The 24,211-nt window shown below is 41.6% G+C and overlaps 1 protein-coding gene across 2 annotated transcripts in view; it reads left to right on the top strand.

The window, feature by feature from the left end:
• The window catches only part of LOC111148532 (tubulin tyrosine ligase like 5), a 250,286-nt gene that overhangs the window by 43,630 nt on the left and 182,445 nt on the right, over positions 1–24,211 (top strand). For both annotated transcript variants that reach the window (XM_022505162.1, XM_022505163.1), the window contains exons 10-15: positions 7,392–7,493; positions 9,234–9,325; positions 10,106–10,213; positions 20,520–20,601; positions 22,165–22,226; positions 23,633–23,727. In XM_022505162.1, coding sequence (XP_022360870.1) covers positions 7,392–7,493; positions 9,234–9,325; positions 10,106–10,213; positions 20,520–20,601; positions 22,165–22,226; positions 23,633–23,727 — 541 coding nt within the window. The remainder of the gene's footprint in view (positions 1–7,391; positions 7,494–9,233; positions 9,326–10,105; positions 10,214–20,519; positions 20,602–22,164; positions 22,227–23,632; positions 23,728–24,211) is intronic.

Genomic DNA, 24,211 nt, shown 5'->3' with positions numbered 1-24,211 from the left:
TGTTGTCAGACACCCAAAGATAGGACGCACTGGCAACTCGGGGGCAGCAAAGGTGCCCATCCATAGAATTGGAAACTCCCATCCACACTGGAAGGTGGGAGGCGAGGGCAGTGAGAAGGTCCGTCAGGCCCTGCCCCTCTTCTGCCTTAGCTGCATTATTCAACAGGAATTCAGAAAAGACCCCAAAGCATTTGTAATGCCTTTCCCTTCTTCCCCACCCCCCAGTTCCTTCTTCAGTAGCCTTCCTTGCTAATTAACACTGGCTCCGCAGGGATATTTACCTTTTCTCTGCTGGATTCCTGTGGTTTTGAAAGAATTCAGGTACTCGTTGGTTGCCAAGGAATTCACATTACCTCACAGGCTGCACACTGTCCAGAATCTGCCACAGCAGTGAGGGGGGTGGGGGGCTGTGGAGACAGCATCGAGGGCAAGAAAACCCTCTCCGGTGCTCATTGTCCCCCTCGCTGGCAGGCCTCTGCTGTTTGTGAAGTTTGAGTCATTTCTGGCTCCGAAGACCAGGGATCAGGCTGGTAATCCCCTCCCAGACGGCTCCGTGGGGCGCTGCCTAGTTAGTGCAGCGCGCTGGCAGTCTCCCGCCTGCAGCTGGTTGACAGCAGATCAGAGAGCCCTTGGGCCTCTTGTTCTCGTCCATAAGATTTGTCTGGGTCAGGCCAGGATGAAACCCAGTGGCTCCTGGCAAGGCCGCCGGAGGTGCTGTCTCTTCATCCTCCGGGCCTTTCTGGCTCCGAATGGCTACACCTGCCGCAAGATAACTCAGGTGCCCCAGCCAGGGGCTCCACGGGGCTGGCTTCCTTTTTCTCTTGTACTTTTGGACTGAAGGTTTGTTAGATGATGTGGACTCTAAAAGGGGAGGGGCTCACTGCCCTACTTCCAGATTATCTCTGACTCTGGCTATTCTGCTGTATCAGTGAAGAACAACATAGGTTTTGAATGGAGGAAGAGAGTTAAAAGGATTCCACTAAGTCTGTGCTTTCCTTCCTGTTTTGGTTCTACACTGGTGACGTTCCTGGGACAAGCAACTCGTGTGCAGTTTCAGTTCATGCTTGTCCAATACCTTCTATGTGCCTAACACAGGATCCCTTCCCATGGACACTCAAGAGTTTTAGACAGATCGTTACTGTTGTCCCCATTCTCATGGAGAAACATTAAGAAGCAAAAAGGAAATGTAGCTTTTGACTTCAGAATTCATTATCAGGGGGCACCTGGGTGGCTCAGTGGGTTAAGCCTCTGCCTTCCGCTCAGGTCATGATCCCAGGGTCCTGAGATCGAGTCCCACGTCAGGCTCTCTGTTCAGCCGGGAGCCTGCTTCCTCCCCTCTCTCTCTGCCTGCTTGTGATCTCTCTGTCAAATAAATAAATAAAATAGTAAAAAAAAAAAAAATTCATTATCAGAACAAAGATTATGTATTTCAGTTTGGTTTATAAAAAGGCATATACTTCTCCATTGGTGGGCTGTGAAATAGTAAACAGAGTTTCAGATTTGGCAAAGAAGTCCAGGCTACCCCCCACCTTTTATTTTTTATTTTTTTGGTTTAAAGGTCAAGGCTGTGAAATGCTGTCGTCAGAGCTTTTTCTAAATTTTTATTTCATTAAGAGGGAGGTTCAAGACTCAATTCATCACTTTGATTTCAGTATGTGCCAGCATAAGTATTTGCAAATGTGGCTGGTGAATTACATCTTTTAGGTTGCGGCTAATGAAGAGCTCGCGTTGAAGCTTGCAGACCTAGATGCGTTGAAATTTGATATGTGAAGTTCTAAATCAGGGGTCACAAACCTACAGACTCCCAAGGACATTCACTGAGAGGGAGCATGAGTGTGAGTAGGGGGAGGGGCAGAGGGAGAGAGAATCCCAAGCAGACTCTGCCTTGAGCAGAACTCGAGGCTCCATCTCATGTCCCTGAGATCACAACCTGAGCCAAAATCAAGAGTTGGACACTTAACCGATCGAACCACCCAGGCACCCTGAGAATATCTAGATTTTTATTGAGAAACTTACTTCTGTTTTTAGACTTTGAATTTTGAAACCATTTCAGACTTCTAGAAAAGCTGTAAAAGTAGCGCCAAGTTACCTTTTACCCTGCATGTAGAGATCCCATTCAGATTTTGCCATTTGTCCTAATAATGTTCTCTGTAACAAAAGCCTCTGAGCCCGGATCACATGGTTTATTTAGTTGTCATGTCTCTTTGGTCCCCTTTGGTCTGGAACAGTTCCCTCAGTCTTCCCATGACTTTTATGACCTTAGCATTTGTGAAGATGACAGGCCAGTCATTTTTTAGGATGTTCTTCCATTGGAATTATCTGATAGTTTTTCATGAGTAGACCCAGCTTATGTATTTTTGGCCAGAATACCACAGAGGCGATGCCATGTTATTGCATTAAAACTGATGGCACGCGATAATGATTTATTGGTGTTTGACCACTTGGTTAAGGTTATGTCTACTAGATCTGTCTGCTGTAAGATTACTTTGTTTTCCGCTCTCTCATTAATAAGTGTCTTCTGAGGAGATTTTGAGACTACGTAAAATCTCATCCCTCCTCTCGCTTTAACTCAGTGATTTTACTATCCATTGATGTTTCTTGCCCGAGTTATTACTATGACAGTTGCCGAATGACGACTTTCTGATTCCATTATTCCTTTTCCTTTTATTATTTGGCATTTTATTCCAAGGAAGAGCTGTCTCTTCTTCCCGTTTATTTATTCATTTATTTATTTATACCAGTGGGGACTCAAGGACTCCTCTATTTTATTTGATGGGTTATAATCCTTTATTATCAGGATTTATTTTGACATCATATTGTCTCAGATTTGGCCAGTGGGAGCCCCTGTAAACTGGCTTTTGTGTCCTCTCATTTCTTTGAGCACAAGATGTTTCAGGCTTCTCTCATTCTTTCTGTGCCCCAGCTCTGGAACCAACCATTTTCTCAAAGGGGCACTAGTTGCTTTTAATGGAGAACAGTATTTAGAAATCAAGATCCAAGAGCTAGATAATCTCATTGCTCTGGGATATCTCTGCTTTCAGGTCCTTGAAATGGGTAGACCAAGGAAATCTATGTTTGTGTATATATATATGTATATATATACATGGACAGAGACACACATTGCCATTTATATTTATTTTTGTATCTGTTTCCATATGTTGAAAAGCAGGAATTTATACGAATACCTCCAGTTCTTCAAAACTACAGACTTTATTTGAGACTTTCTCTGTCCTTGTTTTTTATCTCTCTTTTCCAACAGTGAGAAATCTGACTCTCTTTATATTCAACATATTTATTTACCCAATTCCCTTGTGTGTAGCCAATCTCTGGACCTCCTTGGCCACTGTCTCCCTCAGATGCCCTCCTTGTGTGGACTCTGACCCTGTGGGGCCGCCATCCTGCATGGATAACCTCTGTGTACTGCCTGTGGGCTGCCTTCCTATGCTGTCCTCCATCTTCCTCCATATCAGTCATGGCTGCAGGAAGGAAGGTCTAGTTTTTAAACACTGGCCAAACCTTATCATTTTAGGAGGGAAGAGATGAGCATGCATACACCTATGTGGCCTTCTACATTCCCCATCGGGCTAAGCAAAATAGAGTATGGCTTTTGGCCCTTTTGGTAACTTTCCACCGAGCCTAAGTTTGTTTTTGTTTTTGTTTTCTCTAATTCTCACTTCTTACTGCTTTTTATGCTCTTTAGAAGCCCACTCTATGACACCAATAATCTTGTCCTTGCTGGAGTTCAGAATATAAATTCCTCAGGGAAAAGGAAGATTAAGACGAAGAAACATTGTTAGAGATGCAGTCCGATTGAAAAAAGAAGTGTGGAAATGACAGATGAGTAGAGTACCAGGTTACTCAACTGGCAGGCTTTTGCCAATCTTTTCATGTTGTCGATCAAGTTAGATCAGATCATCATATCAAGGAGAGATGAAAAGCCTCTTTCTCTGAAGCAGAACCTTTTCCCTCTCTCTCCATTCTTTTGGGGGGAGAGGATGGCAGAAGGTATGTCACTGTGAGGTAATGTCTGGGTGAGGCAGGCAGGCCCCTTGGGTCCTCTTTGCATTTCTTAAGAATTCAGAGAATGACTGTCTCCCACTTGATTGGGGAATGGCTATAGAAGGAAGATTGGGATGCATAGGTAGGGTTTACTTACCATGGAGTGAAATGGTTAGAAGTTAGGTGATAACTACTGGAAGTTTCTGAAAAATCAGAGGTCCTTCTCACGCACAGACATAATGGACATCAGACCCTTGTCCCTTAGCCATACATGCCTGGTCAGCACTTTCTCTTCGTCCACATCCTTCTTCCTGTCCTCATGTTTGTTTATTTTAATTTCGGGGTTTTTTGGGGGTTGTTTTTCACTTTTCTTTCTTTGGCTTTCATATATTTCCAGTACAGGGAATTAGGAAGCGAAGATAGTGGGTGGGTGAGAAGAAATAGAGAAGAGGAACATTTTTAAATGCTGCCCTTTAATGTGGTGGAAATTCATGTTGACTTCATAGTCTGAATAAGCATATGTAAATAATTTGTAAATCATATGAAAATAAACTTGTGGCCTTCCAGGATTTTTTTTCACACACTTGGATGTGCCTCTTGGGAAAACCACTTTAGCGAAGGGTGATATGGTTATGGCGGTATGTAAACAGGGGTTGATACTTACCATAACCATTCGACTCAAGTGTCCTTTTGTTGATGTTGCGCATCACTGGAAAGTTTTCTCTTTCCCTGGTTACTTCCTTCAGAGGCATGTATATTTTATACTTTGGTCTTCTTTTGGCAGTAGTCCAGGGTATCAAATTGCTGCTCTGTTTTCAGTGGGCTCCATGTTTAATCCCTCCATCTTTTGCCTTCATTCCAAATTCAGGAATTAGTCTCCTACACGATGCTCATATTTAAGCTGTTCTTGCAGACCTAGGCTTTGTGTGCTGTTAACGCTGCCAATGTTATTTCTTAACATGAACTTTAAAGATCAGCTCTGGTATTTCTGCAGATGAGTTTTAAATCTATATAACGTTATGCCGACAGTTTTTTCTTTTTGCTTAATGTTGTCCATAGAATCCTATGGTGCCACGCACTGTATCCACACCCACGGGGTGTTTCTTGACCAGCTCACGCCCTGTCATCCACAGCATCCCACACACAATTTCCCAGGCATGGGTAACTCTGTTTTCATTTTTCACCCTTCCTATTGGTCTAAGGTTCTGTAAAAGTAGCAGCAACATGTGTTGCAGAGTCAGTGTAGGGGGTGGGGAATATTGATGAATTTATTCAAGTTCCATTCTTTGAACTTAATGTTACTTATGGAAATTCAGTGTGTTATTACAACAGCCAGATCTGCAGACAGCAATATGGAGGGTGAGAAAATAATTCAATTTAGGGAGAAATGATTATTTCAACACTGAACCAGATATATATGGGACAACAACATTGTGACTAAGAACATGAGTTTTAGAGTTGGGACAGCCTTGGTTTCGATTCTGGGGTGTGCTCTTTATTTTTTTTTAAGTTTTTATTTAAATTTCAGTTAGTTAACATACAGTGTAATACGTGTTTCAGGTGTTACAGTATACTGATTCAACACTTCCAAGCAACACCTGTGCGCATCACAACTCGTACCCTCCTTAATCTCTCCCCATCCTTCACTGTATAGAAGTTTTTTATTTTGATGTAGTCCCAATAATTCATTTTTGCTTTTGTTTCCCTTGCCTCAGGAGACATACCTAGAAAGAAGTTGCTATGGCCGATGTCAAAGAAGTTACTGCCTGTGTTCTCTTCCAGGATGAATTTTATGGTTTCAGGTCTCACGTTTAGGTCTTTAATCCATTTTGAATTTATTTTCATGTCTGATGGAAGAAAGTCTAGTTTCATTCTTTCACATGTGGCTGTCCAGTTTTCTCAGTACCATTTGTTGAAGAGGCTGTCTTTTTCCATTGGATTTCCTTTCCTGCTTTGTCCAAGATAAGTTGCCCATAGAATTGTGGGCTCATTTCTGGGTTTTCTGTTCTGTCCTACGCATCTGTGTTTCTATTTTTTGTGCCAATACCAGTACCACCCTGTTTTGATGACTACAGCTTCGTAATGTAACTTTGAAGCTGGGAATTGTGATGCCTCCAGCTTTGCTGTGCTTTTTCAAGGTTGCTTTGGCTATTCTGGGTCTTTTGTGGTTCAGTACAAATTTTAGAATTATTTATTCTAGCTCTGCAAAAATGCTGTTGGGATTTTGTTAGGGATTGTATTAAATGTGTAGATGGCTTTGGGTAATATAGACATTTTAACAATATTTGTTCTTCCAGTCCATGAGCATGGAATGTCTTTCCATTTCTTTGTGTCCTCTTCAATTTCTTTCATAAGTGTTCTATAGTTTTCAGAGTACGGATCTTTTAGCTCTTTGATTAGGCTTATTCCTGGGTATCTTACTCTTTTTGTTGTAATTGTAAATGGGATTGGTTCCTTAGTTTCTCTTTATGCTGTTTCATTTTTGGTATATAAAAATGCAATGCATTTCTGTATGTTGATTTTATGTCCTGAGACTTTACTGAATTTATCAATTCTAGCAGGTTTTTGGTGGAGTCTTTTGTGTTTTCTATGTATAGTATCATGTCATTTGCAAATAGGAAAGTTTTACTTCTTCCTTGCCAATTTGGATGCATTTTATTTCTTTCTGTTGTGTGACTGCTGTGGCTAGGACTTCCATTACTGTGTTGAATAAAAGTGGTGAGAGCGGACATCCTTGTCTTGTTCCTGATCTTAGGAGAAAAGCTCTCCGTTTTTTTTCCCCTTGAAAATGATGTTAGTTGTGGGTTTTTTCATATATGACCTTTATTATGTTGAGGTGTATTCCCCCACTAAGCCTACTTTGTTGAGGGTTTTTATCAAGAGTGGATGTTGTAGGGGCGCCTGGGTGGCTCAGTTGTTAAGTGTCTGCCTTCGGCTCAGGTCATGATCCCAGGGTCCTAGGACTGGGCTCCACATCTGGCTCCCTGCTCAGGGGGATGCCTGCTTCTTTTCCATCTCCTACTCCCCCTGCTTGTGTTACCTCTCTCACTGTGTCTCTCTGTCAAATGAATAAAATCTTAAAAAAAAAGAAAGTGGATGTTGTACTTTGTTAGTGTAATTTTGGACGAGTTACTTAATTTTTCTAGGTTACCCTTTAGTTTTTATATCTACTCTAAAAATGAGATATAATATTATCTACTTCAAGACTTGCTTTAAGGAATGAATTAAATACTATATATGAAACACTTACCATGGGAGTGGGCACTTACCAAGCACTCATTATTTGTTAATGATGTTAACCTCCTTTTATGAATACCACATTGATCCTGAGTTCTAGACTGCATTTCCTTGAACCCCTGTTCCTGACATTTAACTTACGTCCTTTCTGTCAGGTTTGCAACTGTGAGATATGATCAAGGAGCCAAGAACATTCGGAACCAGTTCATGCACCTGACAAACTACAGTGTGAATAAGAAGAGTGGAGACTATGTCAGGTACCAGCTCCGTCTGAGCCAACATCCACGTGCAGGTGTGGTGCTCGTGGAAAGTCAGCTCGCTGTCCTACATTTATCTTCATGGAACCTATGGGAAGCTGTCATCATCTAGCACATTTAGCTCCCGCTTCTCCGTTGCTTGCCCTCCCTGTTAGAGTGTCGCCTTTCTGTACCAAAATATGCCTTCCCACATTTCGTCTTCACTGTCTTTCCTCACTTCACTTAACGGGTGGGAATTTAATAGGCATATGGAACTTTTTAGAAGTCAAGAAATGAGGTTATTTCAGCACTTGGCAAAATGTATCTAAAGCTTTAAAAATATTGGTACCCTTTGACCCAGCATTTCCATTTCTAGGAACTTAAGCTTAAGAAATAACAAGAGATGTGCACACAGTTTCAGAGAGAAGAACGTTCATGACTGTACATTGTCAGGTGGAAAAAAACAGATTGCCTGACACTACTTGCAGTTTAATTTCTTTTTTGAATATATAAGATAACTAAAGCTGTTTATGTTTGCTGAGGGGGAGAAGATGGAAACTAGAAGGATATATACTAAAATGTTAGCAGTGCTTAACTGTGGTGGACGGGATTATGGCCGGGTGACTTCTGTTTTCTTCACTGTGCTTTTATGTATTTGCTAAATTTTTCTGAAGTAAATACTTGTATGATTGGGGGGAAAAAGTTAGGAATAAATTAAATGAAGAAAGAAATGAGGCCACCGAAAAGATTCGGTGGAAGGGAGTGCCAGCCCAGCTGTGTGGAAATATTCCTTCTGCTCTGTTTTCTTTCATCCTGATAATTTTGCCAGAAAGTGGAAAAATAAAAAAGAAACCCAAACAGTTACTTTCTCCTCAGACTAAAAATAGGTGTCTAGAAGGTCCAGGGAAAGAAAGAAAAGAATCTGGAAGTGATGGCACAGTTGCCAGAGCTCTATAGATTTCATGGAGTGTCCTGTGAGCAGTGTTGGGAATGGCTGAAGATACTGTATCCTTCACTCTGGAAGATGAGCAGACGCGCAGCTGGTGGGTGGTGGGGTGGTGGTAGAGAATGAGGGGGCAGCTGCGAGACACGGTCACACGTTGCAAGACCCTTCCGGTGGTCATGGCAGTGTACTCCGTTTGCTAGTCTGCTGCTCTGGCCGTGGGGTGCTTCATCGCTTTCTTGTTGCCTCAGTACCTTCTCCCTTCAGTGTTACCTCAGAAAGTACCAAAAAAAGACCTGTGTCTACCGCTAAAGAGGAGGGGGCTTGCTTCAGATGCTAACGTGATTCTGTGCTGGGTTAGCTCATTAAAATGCTACATGCTACACTACCGTAAGCTCACTAGCCCAAAGACTCAGTTCTGGTCTGAAAATGGCATTAGAAGTTGTTCTGTGGGCTCGTGGGACATTTACCTCAAAGACTAGGTTAGTATCCCTGAACGTTTCACTTTATTAATGTATCCACTCTTACGTTGTTAACATTCTTCCATACATTTCTTCTACCTTTTCATGATACATTATTGTTTGCTTAAAGAGGAATTTGCTGCCTTCTCCCCCCCGCAATAGGGAAGCCATATGCATTTTCATTTCAATGGTAGATAGGGCGTATATATGACAAAAAGGACCAAGAAAACTTGCTGAGTGGAGGGCAGCAAAGGGAATGTTTTCCTAATGATTAAAAGGACGAGTATTTGTAAAAAATCTGATTTCTACTGCCAGGCCTGTTTGCGTGTGCGATCTTGATCTATTCCTTTGTTTCAGCTGTGATGATCCAGAGGTGGAGGATTATGGGAACAAATGGAGCATGAGTGCCATGCTTAGGTATCTGAAACAGGAAGGCAGAGATACAACTGGTGAGTACCAGGCCTTTTTCCTTGTTGACCTCTCTTCTTTATCTAGCCTGCCCTGGCCTCTCAGCATGAATCACGCTCTTTTAGTTCTGACCGTGTTGCTGAGACATCTGATGGGGTCACTGGTGGTGGTGTCAAGTTTTCCTGTCCTGTCCAAGATGGAGAACAGGCTTTCCATGAGCCCTGAAATTCCTTTTCTTATTTCTAGTTTGGAAGGCACACTAAAACCTTAGCCTTTAGTGAGTTAATCCTTCTTGAATGTTGAAGTGCAAACTGAAATACTTTCTCCATATTGGCCCGGGGTGCAAATTCGTCCATGTTAATCTCTCTCATTCATGTTGCTGAGTTGGAGAATGAGCAGTGTCAAATATGAGCTCAGGGCTTGGCGACAAAATGGACACTATTGCTGAGCCTCGAGCAGGGTGGGAAGTGCGCAGAAGGCTAACGCTCAGTCCACAAAGGGGAGAGTGATAGGAGAAGGCTGAGAAGGGGGGAATAAGGCTTCTTTCCCATTCCATGTCTATCTTTTGTTGTAGCAGGCCACTCGAGCACAGTCCCCAGCACCTATTTTCTGGCCTGTGTCAACTTATTAATAGATAACGCCTTCTCCGAGAGAAGCACAACCACCACCTAGAGACTTTTTGGAATGAGCACACATGCTTTTATAAATCACATTGTGTTCTGGAATCCAGTCTTTCTACTCTATGCATTATAGTGTTTCTTCCTACTTCTTCTTCTACTGCTCCTGCTGCTGCTTTTTCTTCTTCTTCTTTTTTTTTGTAGCATTGATGGCCCATGTGGAAGACCTGATTATTAAGACTATCATCTCTGCTGAACTAGCTATTGCTACAGCCTGTAAAACCTTTGTTCCTCACCGCAGCAGTTGTTTTGGTAAGGAGATTCAAGAAGCTTAATATGTTTTATGAAAAGGGGCTTGGGAAGTTGGGATGGGATCCTGGGGTAAAGAGGCTTAGTGATTCTGTAGGAGTAAGAGGTGTGTGTTGGACTTTTCTTTCTAGCTCACATAGCACATGAAGGTCCCACTGAGAGGCCAGTGGTGAGCTTAATTGGAGGTCCCCTGAGGACTCACTAGCTTTCTGTATGGGAGGCAGGGGTTGGAATCAAAGTATGGGTCTCTTTGTCAGAGAGCAATCAGAAAAAGCCAGCAATGGGCTGTACAGGAATCCAGCTCTAACAAATATATTCCAGAGCTCTTTGGCAGCCAGACTGGGAACCGTTCCAAGAAGCTCTGGCTGGTACCAGTATGTGCTTTCTCCCAGTTTCCAATGACTCCTCCTTTTTGTTTTAGTCTTCTTTCTAGTGGGTTTCTCCCCCTGCCTCCCTTTCTTCTCCTCCTCTTCCTCCTTCCGTCTCCTTTTGTTCCACCCATGACTCCCCAATTGCACAGAGAAGGAGTAAGAAATAGTTCACAGCTCCTAGATCAGGAAGCCTGTTGCCTACTGACCCACTGGCTGTGACTGGCACCAAGGGTGCCTGTGCATGTTTGCTTTCTGTGTGGATATGAGCTCTTCAGTGATGGCCAGCGCCAGTGTCTGTAAAGTCCACGAGGCTTTCAGCAGGTGGTAGGCTTTGTTAGTAAAACATGCCAGGATCATTGCTGGGGGGATATTTAAAGTAGTGCAGTAATGAGGATATACAGCATGACTTGCTCGGGAGGCAGGGTAACAGGAAAGTAAAGAACATGGGCGTTAGAGCCTGAGGGAGTTAATTTAAAAGCTATTCGTTTAAAAGCCATTCTCTTACTAGTTTTCTCATTTTCAGCATGTTATTCCAGTCCTGTTTCCTCAGCTTTAAAATGGCAGTAATGATGGTACCTACCTCCCAAGGGTACCGTGGAGATGAGATGAGATGTGCAAAGCAACTGGCCCAATGTCTGCTTCTCAATTTGTACTCAATAGAAATTATTTCTTTGTTATTTTTATAACTAGAATTAATAATTCTTGACCTTTTTCATGGATTATCATAATAGTCTGTACTTGAGGGACACTAAACAAAGGGAGGTGTTGAGACTCTGAAAAGAAGAACATAGATTAACCAGGACCTGAAATTATATAGGAAAAGAAGAGGTTGTGACATCTTTTCTAGATGTAATTATGTTCATATCTTGTAAAACCCTCACATGGCTCCTTAGGCTTAACTAGTAAATAGAAACTTGACATGACTTCAAGGCTTCTAAGGACCTGACCCCAGCTGCATATTCTAGAAATTCTAGAATTTTCTAGAAGTTTCTAGAATCTCCTCTTATATTTCATAATCCAACTACACCACTGAGCACTCCATGCCACTGTGCCTTGGTATAAATTCTGCTATCCTGTCTGCCTGGCACACTTCTGTTCATATTCTAAGACTCAGGTTCACTATTGCCTTTTCTAGGAACCCTTGCTTAACAAAGTGCCCTGTTGTGTCTCCTTTCTCACGCTGTTTGATCCTTTGTTCTGTTATGTTCTTTTCCTATCATATTGTGATGGTTTGTTTACACCTGCACTTCCTTGGTAGTCTCTGAGCTTATTCTCTCAATTCTCAGTAGCCACTGTGTGTCTCCTTCCCCTCTTACCGTCTTTTTGTCAAACAGACCTTTCACTGTCTGCCTAGGCCTACCAGGTCCTTCCCTTCCCTGTGTCTTTGCACCTGCTTTATCCTGTGTCTGATAAATTTTTCTCATGTTAACTTTACTTATTGATTACTGACATCTTTTCAAGATGAAGTCAAGTGTCAATTCTTTGGTGAATTTTTCCCTAAATATTCCAGTCACAGTTAGCCCTCCCAGCGCCCAGCTTTCCATTCATAATCTGCAGTGGTACCTGATTGTCATCTGGTACCCATTTGTGTGTCTCACTCCCCTCCTGGACTAGAGGCTCCTTGCAGAGAGGAGGGGTGTCTCCCTAGTTTCTGTTCCTATTGTGCACAATAGCATTGTTTTTGCTCTTAGAGGATGTTCAAGAAGTGTTTGTTGAGTGAATCATTGGTACTTGCTTTTTTGCCCTTTGGTGGCCTGATAGTGGGCTTCTCAGTAGATCTGGTTTGGTAGGGGCCTAGAGCTCTTAGTGTTATTCGAAACTGTTTGAGCAAGGGGTGATAGAACATCTTTTCAACTTCAGAAACCTCACTAGATTAAAAAACTTGTTTCTTTTCCACATCTACTTGGTTCTCATATGAGGGTAAATTTCCTGCCGTAAAAATCTTTGTTGTAGAAATGATCATAAGCTGTTCTGAAGGTTTCCTCTTCTATTTGTTTTATTACCTGATTGCCTTTTGGAAGCTTGAGAATTTCTGGAACTTAGTGGCAGTAGAGATTCCGATATGAAATAAGTAGTGACTTTCTCTGACTCAGTGAAATACCCCTAAGTCCATTTCATCATCCCTGGGTCCCCTTTCCCCCTCCCTCCTCTTCTTCAGCTTTAATAAAGTGAGTGCATCTGGAGTTTTTTAAGTTGTTGACTGTCTTGGCTTTTGTGGTTCTAATTCCACTTCCTGTCAGCCCTGGGATTTTGTGTGCTTCGTTAACCTCCCTCATCAGATATGATTCTGCATACGTGTGTATATTTGTGTGAGTCTCTCTGGCTCCCACTGACTCCTGCGAACTTCCCCTGGGGTTTAAGTTACAAGGAATAAACTGGGTTTGTTTTTTTTTTCTTTCTTTCTTTCTTACTTGTTTTAGAGTAAACAGGAATTGAGAGCTTCCCAGAATAATTTGGCTGACACAGAGCATTGGTGCTTTTAGTGGAAGCCAGTAGTCCAGTGATAGGGTCCACTATATTCTTTCAAGTTGTGGTTTCACACGTACACATTAAGGATCTTGACCAGGAGCAGTCCATTTCTATCTAAGCGTTTCTGTCCTTATGATTTCTTTCCCACTCTACCACCTGTAATGCCTGACGATTGCTTTTTGGTACTGCCAGTATTCTGGTCATCTGTTTATCTATGCATTTAACTTATTTTCAGTCCCTGCTGAAAGGCATAGATTGTAAGTGTTGTTCTTCTCAAGCTGGATTTTACATGGACGATATCTACATACACCTGCATTGTATTATTGGTATTTAAATGTAGACCTAGGAACCTTCGCAAACAATCTAAGACTTAGCCATGTAATGCCTTCTCATAGATTATACATCTGGAAAGGACCCCAGAGAATAATTAGTCCATAAAAAGGAGTTGAGACCTGAGAAACTGGAGCCCTTCCTGAGGTCTCAGAGCTCATGAATGGAAGAGCCCACATGAAGGAGACCCAGCCTGGAGGGCAGGGGCCCACAGGATGGTTGGCTGTCAGGTCATCTTAATCATTAGACTCTTGACTTACAGACTTTTTGATGCCTCTCCCAATAAAATAGATTTTTGGCACTCTAATTTTTATTGCCTTCAAGGTTGTAAAAATATGGTACCATGTGAAATGTATGTGTAAACAGCAACCCTTTAAGTATGCTTAGGAAATTGGCACTGTGACATAACTGGCAACGAGAATGGCTTTTTTGACCAGTTGGAGAAAACCAGCCAAGAGCAACAGGATGTTAGCTGTCCTTTACAGATGCTGCTGCTGACAGCAGTTTTATCTCTCTGTGTGAGGACAGCTAAAGTAACAGGCTAGGAGCCTGGTCCTCTCCGGCTTGGGACTCCTCTGAGCCAGCTGCCATGCCACTTGTAGAGGCGATGTGGCTGGCTTTGTTTAGGTCAGAAGCCAATGACCTCTTTGCTCGGGACGATCCATGCTCAGTACACCTCTGTCTGTTGAATGAATGCTACTTCGGCCTTCCATTGCTCTTTCTAGACCATATTCTAGACCATTGCTCTTATTCTGACATTCTCAGAGGGTGGGTGTCCATAAATATTTGTGGAAGGCACGAAAGTGGGCAGCATACATTCCCCAATTATGTAAACTGCTTGACCATCACCAATAGAAGTCAGCAAACAGTTCATTTTTCTTTCTTTCTTCTTTTCTAACAGTTCACTTTTCGAAAGAGTCTCCTTTCTGCTTTATTCCATGCTCCTCTTCAGGTGGGAAGGGAAGGGAAGTTCACTGTGGAAGGTTCGGGGGAGGAAGTACCTACTGTTGTCAAACACTTTTCATTGGTTATTCCCTTTCGCCCTCTTTTGAGAGTTTTGTTGGTATTTGTTACCCATGGTTTTATAACAAAGACAAGAGATTCGGAAAGGTTAAATAATCTGTTCCTAGGTCATGCAGTTAACAAATGGCCAAGCCAAGTTTGGGAGCCAGGTCTCTCTGGCTCTTTCTCCACTCACATAAAGACAAGTTCTGATGAGTCTGACCACTTTGGGCACATCCCATATCCTGGATTCTTCTCCTGCCCTCCTGTAACTAGATCTCAGGAAAAATGATATCACTCTCTCTAGCCGATCAGGCCTGAAAAGGGCACTCTTTCGGCTCTCATCAACAGTACCGAGTCCTAGAAACTGCTTTCAAATCTACCTTTACATATGGTAGCCAGATACCACGTCGATATATTGGACTAGTTAACAAATTGGCTCTGGGCTTTCTCTTTTATTTAACTCATTTTCCTGTGGGATCTTAATTTGCTTTTTTCCAACTTCTCCTTCTGGACCCCAGATAAAGACTTCCTCCTTAGGTTTTCAACTCAAATCCAAAGCCAAGGTAAAAAGAATTTCTTTATACAATAGCATTTGACTGACAGTGCGGACTGGCTAATGTCAGCACTTTCCACTGAGGGATTACAGCTGCAGCCAGGGCTTTGTTTCTGGAGAGGGTGAGTGGATTGATTCCACAATTAGTGGTGTGACATGTTTAGTAATCTTTTAGGCGTTGGACGTGTTATTATTCGCCCTATCAAATCTTTTTTCCCCTCCCTTCCTAGACCACCCTTTATCAAGTTTTTAAAAAAATATGTCTTAATATGTAAAAATCTTAATAAAAATGCCTCTTATTGTCTTTATGGTTACTAGCTTTATTATGAATATTTCGAGTCTTGTCCTAGGGTTACTTTGGGGGAGTAGCTACATATTACTTGGTCTTTTTCAAAAATCATACAGTATTTTTTTACTTAATTGGTTTTCTTTTAGCCTTTTCTTTTCTTTTTCTTTCTTTTAGCATTTCTTGATTGCTTCCTCTAGCTTTTTATGGTGTAGGCTGCTTGTAGTATACAATGAATGAGGCATGGCCCTATCCTCCAGCGGTGGGGAGGAGCAGACATGAAATGATAAACGACAGTATAGAGAGTAGAGGGACTCAGGGACTCTTGGAATACACCAGAGCTAGTGGCTATGCCTAGGGGAAGTCGGGGAAAGCCATTTGTAACAGAGGGAATAGGATGTGCCCAGCACAGTGTTCAGACACAGCGTGACATTTTTTGAAGTGGGAAGCTCACTGTGACTAGATAGAACCTGCATGGGAAGGGGTGACAGGAGAGGAGATATGGAAGTGGATTGGAGCCTGATTGTAGAGGACTGGCATGTTTAAATTTATCCTGTAGATAACAGACAGCCACTGGAGTTTTTTTGAGCCTGGAGAGCAGTAATATTATTATTATTTGCTTTCATTTTTATCATGATATGACCCAAACTGGTAAGACGGAATTACAATAAAGGGAATACTGTACAGCGTGACCAGAAGTAACTAAAATCCTGCAGGAGCCAACCTGACATCAAGTGTCTGTTGTTGGGGCAGTTCACAGTTTGTCTCTATCTGACAGATTGATGTCTTAGAAATTCTGATAGCCGTATGGAGCATGGACTGCAGCGGGGAGAGACTAGTCCTAGGGAAATAAATGGGGAGGTAAGAAGTATGTAGTGATAATATAGACTTAGCAATCCCACTTGTAGCTGTTTACCCAAGAAAAGTAATACATGTTCACACAAATACCTGTACGTGAAGGTTTAGAGCAGCTTTATTCATAATCATCCAAAATCGGAAGCAACCCAGCTGCCCATGAACTGTTGAATGGACGAATAGGTTGTGGTATATCCATAACATGGAATAAAAGGAGTGGACTACACTGTTGAAACACAGTAACGTCAATAAATCTCAGAAGCACAATGCTGAGTGAAAGGAGCCACTCTCAAAGGCTAATACCATATGATTTCATTTATTTGACTTTCTGGAAAAGGCAGAGATCAGATCAATGATTGCTGGTGGGATGGGGAGTGAGAATTGACTCTAAGGGGGCATGGGGAGTGTCTGATAGAATTGTCCTTTACCTTAATTGTGGTGATGGTTAAGTAACCATATACATTTGTGTAAACTCATCAGACTACAATTGAAAAGGGTTTTGTTGTATGTAAATTATACAATAATTTTATTGACTCACTTTAAAACAAGAAACAATAACAGGTGGATGAATCTCAGAAAGGCTAAATGAAAGAGCCAGACTCAAGAGAGTACATACGGGATGCTCCCGTTTATAGGGCTTTCTGGAATGGACAAAATGAATCTATGGTGAAAGAAAGAATAGTGATTATCTGAGGGTATGATGAGGGGAAGCAAGGTATTTCTGGAATGAGGGGATCCAGAGGGATCTTTCTGGAATGATGGAAATGTTGGGTTGAGATGAGTGTGGATTACATGGATGTATCCAATTATCATGCATGATCAAATTGTACACTTAAGATCTGTCCCTTTCATTATATATGAATTATATGTCAAAAAGGAATTTATATGACTGGATTAAAGAGAAATAAAGAAGAGATCTGGTAACGTGTAGGATTTGGGACGTGGTGAAGAGAGTGTTTCTAGCTTTGGCGACTGGCAGATGGGGTTACCATTTTCCAAGGTGAAGAATAATGGGAATTCAAACAGGTTTGGGGGAAAGATAACAAGTTATGTTCTGTTGAGGTTGAGTACTCATGGGATATCCTAGTGAAGTTATCTAGAAGGCGATTGGAGTTACGGATTTGGTGTCCCAGAGACACTTGACTAAAGATAGAGATTTGAATGTCATCATCATCATATTAATTGCAGCCATGAGAATACATGAGATCACCCCAGAAGAGAAGTAGAATTGAGAAGGAAAGAGCCCTGAGGATGCCACCCTGAGCAAACCTACCAGTGAATAGTGGGCAGAAGAGAAGGTGTGAAAGGAGGAGGAGAATCAGAAGAGAGCAGTGGCCTGGAACCAAGGGAGAAGAAAGTTCCAATAAGTAAGGGGTGGTCAACAGTTTCAGATGTTTGGGCTTCGCAGTAAAGTGGTCTTTGGTGATCCCAGTGAGAACAGTCAGTGACTGTTCTCTGACACTGACTTAGAGAATGGGAGCAAATCCCTACGGGCTGGGGAATGGAATAGGCTGTAAGAAGGTTAAGGCAGCTAAGTGTAGATCACTTTTACAGGAAGCTGCATTCAAGCAATAGGGAGAAAAGGGCACCAGTGTGAAGTAGAGGTGGTGCCAGGCTTCCCCTCACTTAGTCGCGAGAATATTTTCAAGTTTGTTTTGATTTGGCTGGGGGCTGAAGAACAACATCTCATGAAAGAAAATTTTCCTAAGGAAACATTGTTGAACAAGGTGGGAGCAACAGTTCTTTGAAAATACTTGCTCTTCTGTTGTGGTGAGGACAAGAGAGAGGAACAAAGAAAGTAGCTCTCAGAGCGGGAAAAACCTAGTTTGCCTGCACCCTTTAATGACAGGAACACTGCTGTATCTCATCCTGGATTACCAAGTTTTCAAAATTCTAGACACTGGCAAAACACACAATATTGAAGGTGAAGTTTAATATTCTCAGTGCAACCTCCTTTTTACCTTTTAAAATCTTAAATGTCCATGAAAAAGACCAGTCATAAGTTAAAAGGGTCCTTATAAGGACTTTGTAGCCTGTCAAGGGCCCAAATTATTTTTCTTAAGCTGAGTTGATTATTTGAAGAGATAAACCTGATACAAATGCTACTTTTTCATACCATTTACCATTTCCCACCCCCCAGACCCCCTTCCAGACCCAGCCTCTAAGGGGAGCTGGGCTTGGCTCTGGGTTGTAATGCTGTCCCAAACTTAGCCCACTCTTAGATGGTAGTAGATCTAAGCCTTGTGCGCATACGGGTGCAGTCAGAGCCAAAACTGATTTTGAGATTGTTAAGCCCTGACGGGTTTCATTCACCTGAGTAAACATGCAGTTGGTACTATAAAGGGCATTTTCTCTCTTTGGTTATTTTATTTTATTTTTTTCTTCCTAGAATGTTAGTTCTCAGACTTTCAACGGAGATACTTGGAATTTGCCTCTTAATTTGGGAAATAGTCCATGTGTTGGCTGTTTAATGCAAGGTGTTTAAATGATGGGACTCATGGGTTGTCATTCTGATTTTAGCTTGTCTCCGTTTCTGGTTGCTCCACAAGTCTGGTCACTCTGTGCATCAGGCAGTATTCTTACCCTGTTCCTCATACTGTTATTATTAATAATATTACCACCTTATGAAACAGTTGAATCCTGTATAATCCCGCTTGTGTAATGTTAACATGAGCTTGTAGATTTAGCAATTAAGTTTTTCTTTTTAAATGCCTTATTGAGCGCCATATCACAAAAGGTTTTTCTTTCACATTAAAAGGGGAATATTCTGTAGGATGACTGAAGATTAGGTAAAATATTTAAGAAGAATGTACTGGCCATAAAAATTATGAATTTGTTACCTACAAGAAATAGGAGCTTTCTTTTCTTTACATTTTGAAGTACCAATAATTGATTCTTGTGTAGTTACATGAAGGAAAATCCCACCTCACACTCTCTTTTGGTTTGAGATTCATTTTGCAAGTTAAATTGAATCCTGAATAAGTACCATGGAAGCAAATTCATTCATGGCAACTTTTCCTGTGAGAAAAACTTGAATATGATTATCTAATTAGTGTTGCATAAATAGGAATTTTGGGTTTAGCGTTACTGAGCATACAGGTACTGACAGGTGGTGGTTAATAGAGAAAATTGAAAGGAGAAGAGAAATGATGTCCCCACGTGCCACAGTGAATAAATGGTAGAGTCATGAGAAGGAGCCAGGTTTCTAGATTTCCCTTCTAGGATTCTTGGTCCCATATCAGACTTCCTGTTCAAAAGACAGTCTTGGGCACCATCTTTCTAGAAACTTACACTTACTTTTCTGTGTTCTTGAGAGGATTAAGAAATGGGGAGAATCCTTCTTGAAGTAAAGACATTTGTTTCTATAGGTGTGAGCTGTGGCCTGTGACCTCTGGTTGAACTGTAAGGAAGCTCATCTTTTCTCTTGGAAGGAAGATGTAGACAGTTTATCTGAGGGACACGGAGTGGAAAGTTTGAGAATGAGTGGGACTTATGAAAGTCAGATGTATTTGATGTGTGTTTATCCCAAAGAGGACTGTGGAGAGGGTCTCGTTGATGATAAAAGTGAAGGTTGCCGGCTGAGGTTCCAAAGTTAGCGTCCTATTATCCCTGCATCCTGGGAGAAAAGCCCGCTCATATTCTTGCTTTACTCTTTACAACAGTTGAGGAATTAGGGAAGAGAGTCAGTAAAGAAACCATGAAAAGGAAACCAGAAACCATGGAGATTTGGTCTCTGGCTCCTTCCCTTTTTCAGTGATATTAGTGGTACAGGATTGCTTATCACAGTCCTGCTCTGTCTGCCACGGGTTCCCTCCTTTCTCTTCTGTCTTTCTATATTGGGCCATTGTACTTTATTTTCTGTCTCCAAAGGGAAATTGAAACCATAGGAGAGGGGAAGAATAAATATATTTTACACTTAAATATCTTCTTGACCTAGGCTGCGAAAACAAGATACTGGTTTAGGAAAATGTAGTGGAAGGGCCCAAGGAGATTCCTTCAGGAGATTTTTCTGTTTCGGAATATGGGGGGACAATCCAGAACAAACCCAAAGCAGCTTTGAAGCTTTGATGTTGGATGCCTTTGTGGCATTCCCATTCCCAACTTTTTTCTTTCCTTTTTTTTTTTTTTTTTTTTTTTACCCATATGCACAGCAGAATCGTGCTTACCAACTTTTAGAGATCAGGTCACTTTCTGTGTAGAACTCAGGAATGTCAATAGAGTGGATGATAAAAGCAGTGAAATTTTATAACATTATCTCATGATCTCTAGAACTTGATTAATTTATTTTGAACTGGAAAGATTCTCTGCTTCTACTTCCACTCATTACTTATACTCCCCAAATTTCTAGGCCTCTGGTGGGAGTTGATTGGCTTCAGTCTTTCAGATTTTTGTTCAGTTGTAACATCGAAAATGATCTTGTATGTTATATTGTATTTCTAGAACTCTATGGCTTTGATGTGCTCATAGATTCTACTCTGAAGCCATGGTTGTTGGAAGTAAATCTCTCCCCTTCTTTGGCCTGGTAAGTAGTCTGTTCCATCAACTGGAAAAGGACAAACCTTCAATGAATAGCACTAAAAAAACTTTTTAAAAAAAGTTGTTTCTCTTGGCGCTAGATTTTTTTACCCTAGTTATTAGATAGAAATGACTAGAATTTCTAAATTTGAGGGATTTGTGACATGTGGTTAACCTCCAAATGGTAACCGTGTATCCCTATCTTACTAGTCAATTTGTGATCTGATAACTGTCTTCTTGAGCGTCTAAGGGATGCTTCTTGTGTTCATTTTTATTTCCAGTTCTCTCTCTTTCTGTCTTTTAACTTTGTAGATGTTCTGCCAAGGCTAAAGAAATACATGAGATATTATATTTCCTTTATTACTAAAGGTTTGTACAGGTTCAAATCCACATATACTGTAAGGTATAGAGCTGGGCCTAGGGTATTATATATATAATGTTTGGTCCTTTTATCCTTTCTGTATTCTGGTATGCATCTAAGATTAGAGTCTAAAAATTTCAAAACAATCTTAAAATTTTTAAACCCATCGTTTAGAAGAAGGAAAGAAACATATTTTTTCAATACCAGAGAAGATTGTGCTTATATCTGCAGCTGTAGCCAGAGTTTCTATTAGCCATACACTTCTCTAAACAGCTAGAGGACCCTAGAGATTTATGCTACGGACCACCCAGCAGCTGCATGTTTAAGGATGAAAAATGTTGGCAAAATGCCAAGTCATCAAATAAAGACAAATTAACTACTTCGTGGGGTGGGAGTTCGGCTTCAACCCAGCAGTAAGGTATAGAACTAGATATCACAGAGATGCTTCCAATGTTGGGCTACTCTTTTGTTAAGTCAGCTCTTAGCAAATTGCCCAGCCACGTACGTCCTCTGATGTTAGAGATCCCCGGAATGATGCACTGGTCCAGCAGCCAAAGTAATCTGGTTCATGGAAGAACACCTCAACACCAAAGCCAACATGGCAGCCACTGGCACAGCGAGCGTCCAGCTTTCGGTTCATGTTTCTGTTTCCATGTGGGTTCCTGCTGCATCATCTGGTGATATTTTGGTATAACTTGTATTTTTTTGCCTTCATTCGCAAGCCTAAAAGCTTAAGAGGATTGATTTAGAACAGAAAATGAAGCCTTAAAAAATGTACAAAGATGACCAGAGTTTCTTCTCTTGCATGTGAATGTGATTTGACTATTGTAGCAGTAAAAAATAATTTGAAGGATGGACACACTCATAAAAGAGCATATTAAAGGTCTAAACCTCTAAAATCTGCAGTGCTAATGATGCAGTGTTCTTGTACACGGTTTGAATTGCACAAGACCTTCTGGAATAAAAAGATTGCATGTCAGGGAATCAACTTTGGTGCTGGACCTGCCCTACAGAGGATGAGTTTAGCAGTGGGCTTTTATTTCAAGTATTTTTGCCCAGATTTCTTTTTCTTTTTCCATGGGTTTGGTATGCTTGATGTGTTGCTTCTCATCGACATTTGGAAGCTCTGCTATACTGAGGCCTATTAGGGGTAGCTCTTCTGTTAATTTCTAACATTATCGATTGGCCTTTCTTTCTCTCTTGTATTAGCGATGCACCTCTGGACCTAAAGATTAAAGCCAGTATGATTTCAGATATGTTCACTGTTGTAGGTGAGTAGTGGTGTTTTCTGAAGACTCACATAAAAGTTAACCAGAGCATCCATTTTGTCGGGCTTTCTAGGTGTTGCCAATTGGCAGTTCCTAAGCCATGCTGAGTGTTTTGTACTGAGAAATTATGTTTTCAGGCAAGTGTTTATATGTTTTTACTCCCCCTGGCTCCATCCTGTCCTGAGGCTGAACCACAACTAGGGCTTAGAACTAATTCCTGGGGCACAGGAATTACGAGCCGAGGAAGAGCCTTAACCGAAGGTCTGGAGACAGTCTTATTTTTTTCCGAGCTGGGAGAGTGTGATTGACTGAAGAAGCTTTGTTACAAAGGAACAAAGCTTCCTTTCCACTAGGCAGTCTAGTTTCCACTAGGCGGTCTCCGCTGGTGTCAACATGGTGCCACCACCCCCCCCCCCCAGTAGTTATAACTGAAGGAGGTCCAAGGAAGAAATCCCTTTTTTAGCAGATAAGCCAAAAACTTTGAAATTGAGATGGGCATTCAGATGGGTTTATTGTGGGTTTGTTGTCATTTCCTAAGTACTCTACTAAGGCATGACAAAACACATTTGAAATGAACTAGTACTTGGTGGACCAGCAAATGCTGTAAAACTTAGCCACTCTAGTCTCCCTGGATGGGAGTCTGCTTCTTTTTAGGAAGCAGGTGAAGTGAGCGCACACCTAACTGCTTAAGCCGTAGATAATCTGAGAAGCCCACTTTGCCAGGAGACCACCTCAGCTGTTCTAGGAGTAGATCTTTTTTTTTTTTTTTTTTTTTTTTTAAGATTTTATTTATTTACTTGACAGAGATCACAAGTAGGCAGAGAGGCAGGCAGGGTGGGGGGTGGATGGCGGGAAGCAAGCTCCCTGCTGAGCAGAGAGCCTGATGCGGGCTTGATCCCAGGACCTTGGGATTATGACCTGAGCTGAAGGCAGAGGCTTTCACCCACTGAGCCACCCAGGCGCCCCAGGAGTAGATCTTGTAAAAGGACAGGAACCCTCACCTGCTCTTGGGTTCTCCCAGTAAAAACAACATTATTTTCCAGTCACCCTCTAGGAGGCCACTTTAAAATAATTTGTTTTTATAAACAACTGTGTATTTTTAAATGGTGATTTACACTTTTTACTCTGAAGTTCATCAAAAATCCACATCTCTTTTTCAATCAGAATCAGCTCCCTAGCAAGGAAGGTTGATTTATCTGCATATTTTCCATTCTCATGCTGTCCAGTTTTGGTGGTTTGAAGTTCAAGTGGAGTGTGTGTCTGAGAGAGCCATGCCTCATCCTTCTGAGGATAGATCTCTAATATTTATGACTGTGAAACTGACTTTGTATCTCTAAAGAAAAGGTACAGCTAAACCTGCTAATTTCTTAGAAAATGGTAGGTTTTAATGTTTGCCATTCCCCATTCAGGATTTGTGTGCCAGGATCCTGCCCAGAGGGCATCAACCCGGCCAATTTATCCCACCTTTGAGTCTTCCAGGCGAAACCCTTTCCAGAAACCTCAGGTAAGCAAATTCAGCAGCAGGGAGCCCAAAGAGGCTTACTGGAAAGTGGTAGCTGATGTAAATGAGTGAGCTGAAGCGCTACAGATAGGACGTCACTGAGAGCAGGAGAATTTGGGGATCATTCCAGACAGGAGGCAGTTACATTCCGCTGTGGCTGATAGCATATGCTTTCATTGCTTTCAAGCTAACTTATTGTCTGCTTTTTGTTTTTCTTTTCTTTTGCCTTTTTTCATTATCTGTCCTTTTTTATTTTTCTCTTTAAGAATCACCTGCTTTTTTCCCCAAATTGATATGCTCGTAAACAAGGCACAGAGAGGGAGCCGACAAATTCCTAGTCGTTACTCTGCTACATTCTTTCTGATCTTCAGGCTAGCTTTGTGAAAAGATGCTCGTTGAAAGAACATCTTCTCTACAGGTGCTCAGTGATCATGAGGTGTTAACTGAGGTTCAGTGAGATCAAGGCCTACAGAATCCTGTGCGTGTC

This window comes from Enhydra lutris, unplaced genomic scaffold, assembly GCF_002288905.1.
Source record: "Enhydra lutris kenyoni isolate GAN:26980312 unplaced genomic scaffold, ASM228890v2 scaffoldscaffold20, whole genome shotgun sequence".
Taxonomy (NCBI): domain Eukaryota; kingdom Metazoa; phylum Chordata; class Mammalia; order Carnivora; family Mustelidae; genus Enhydra; species Enhydra lutris.
Note: the sequence above shows the minus strand (reverse complement) of the source record. Positions and strands in the feature narration are given on the sequence as shown.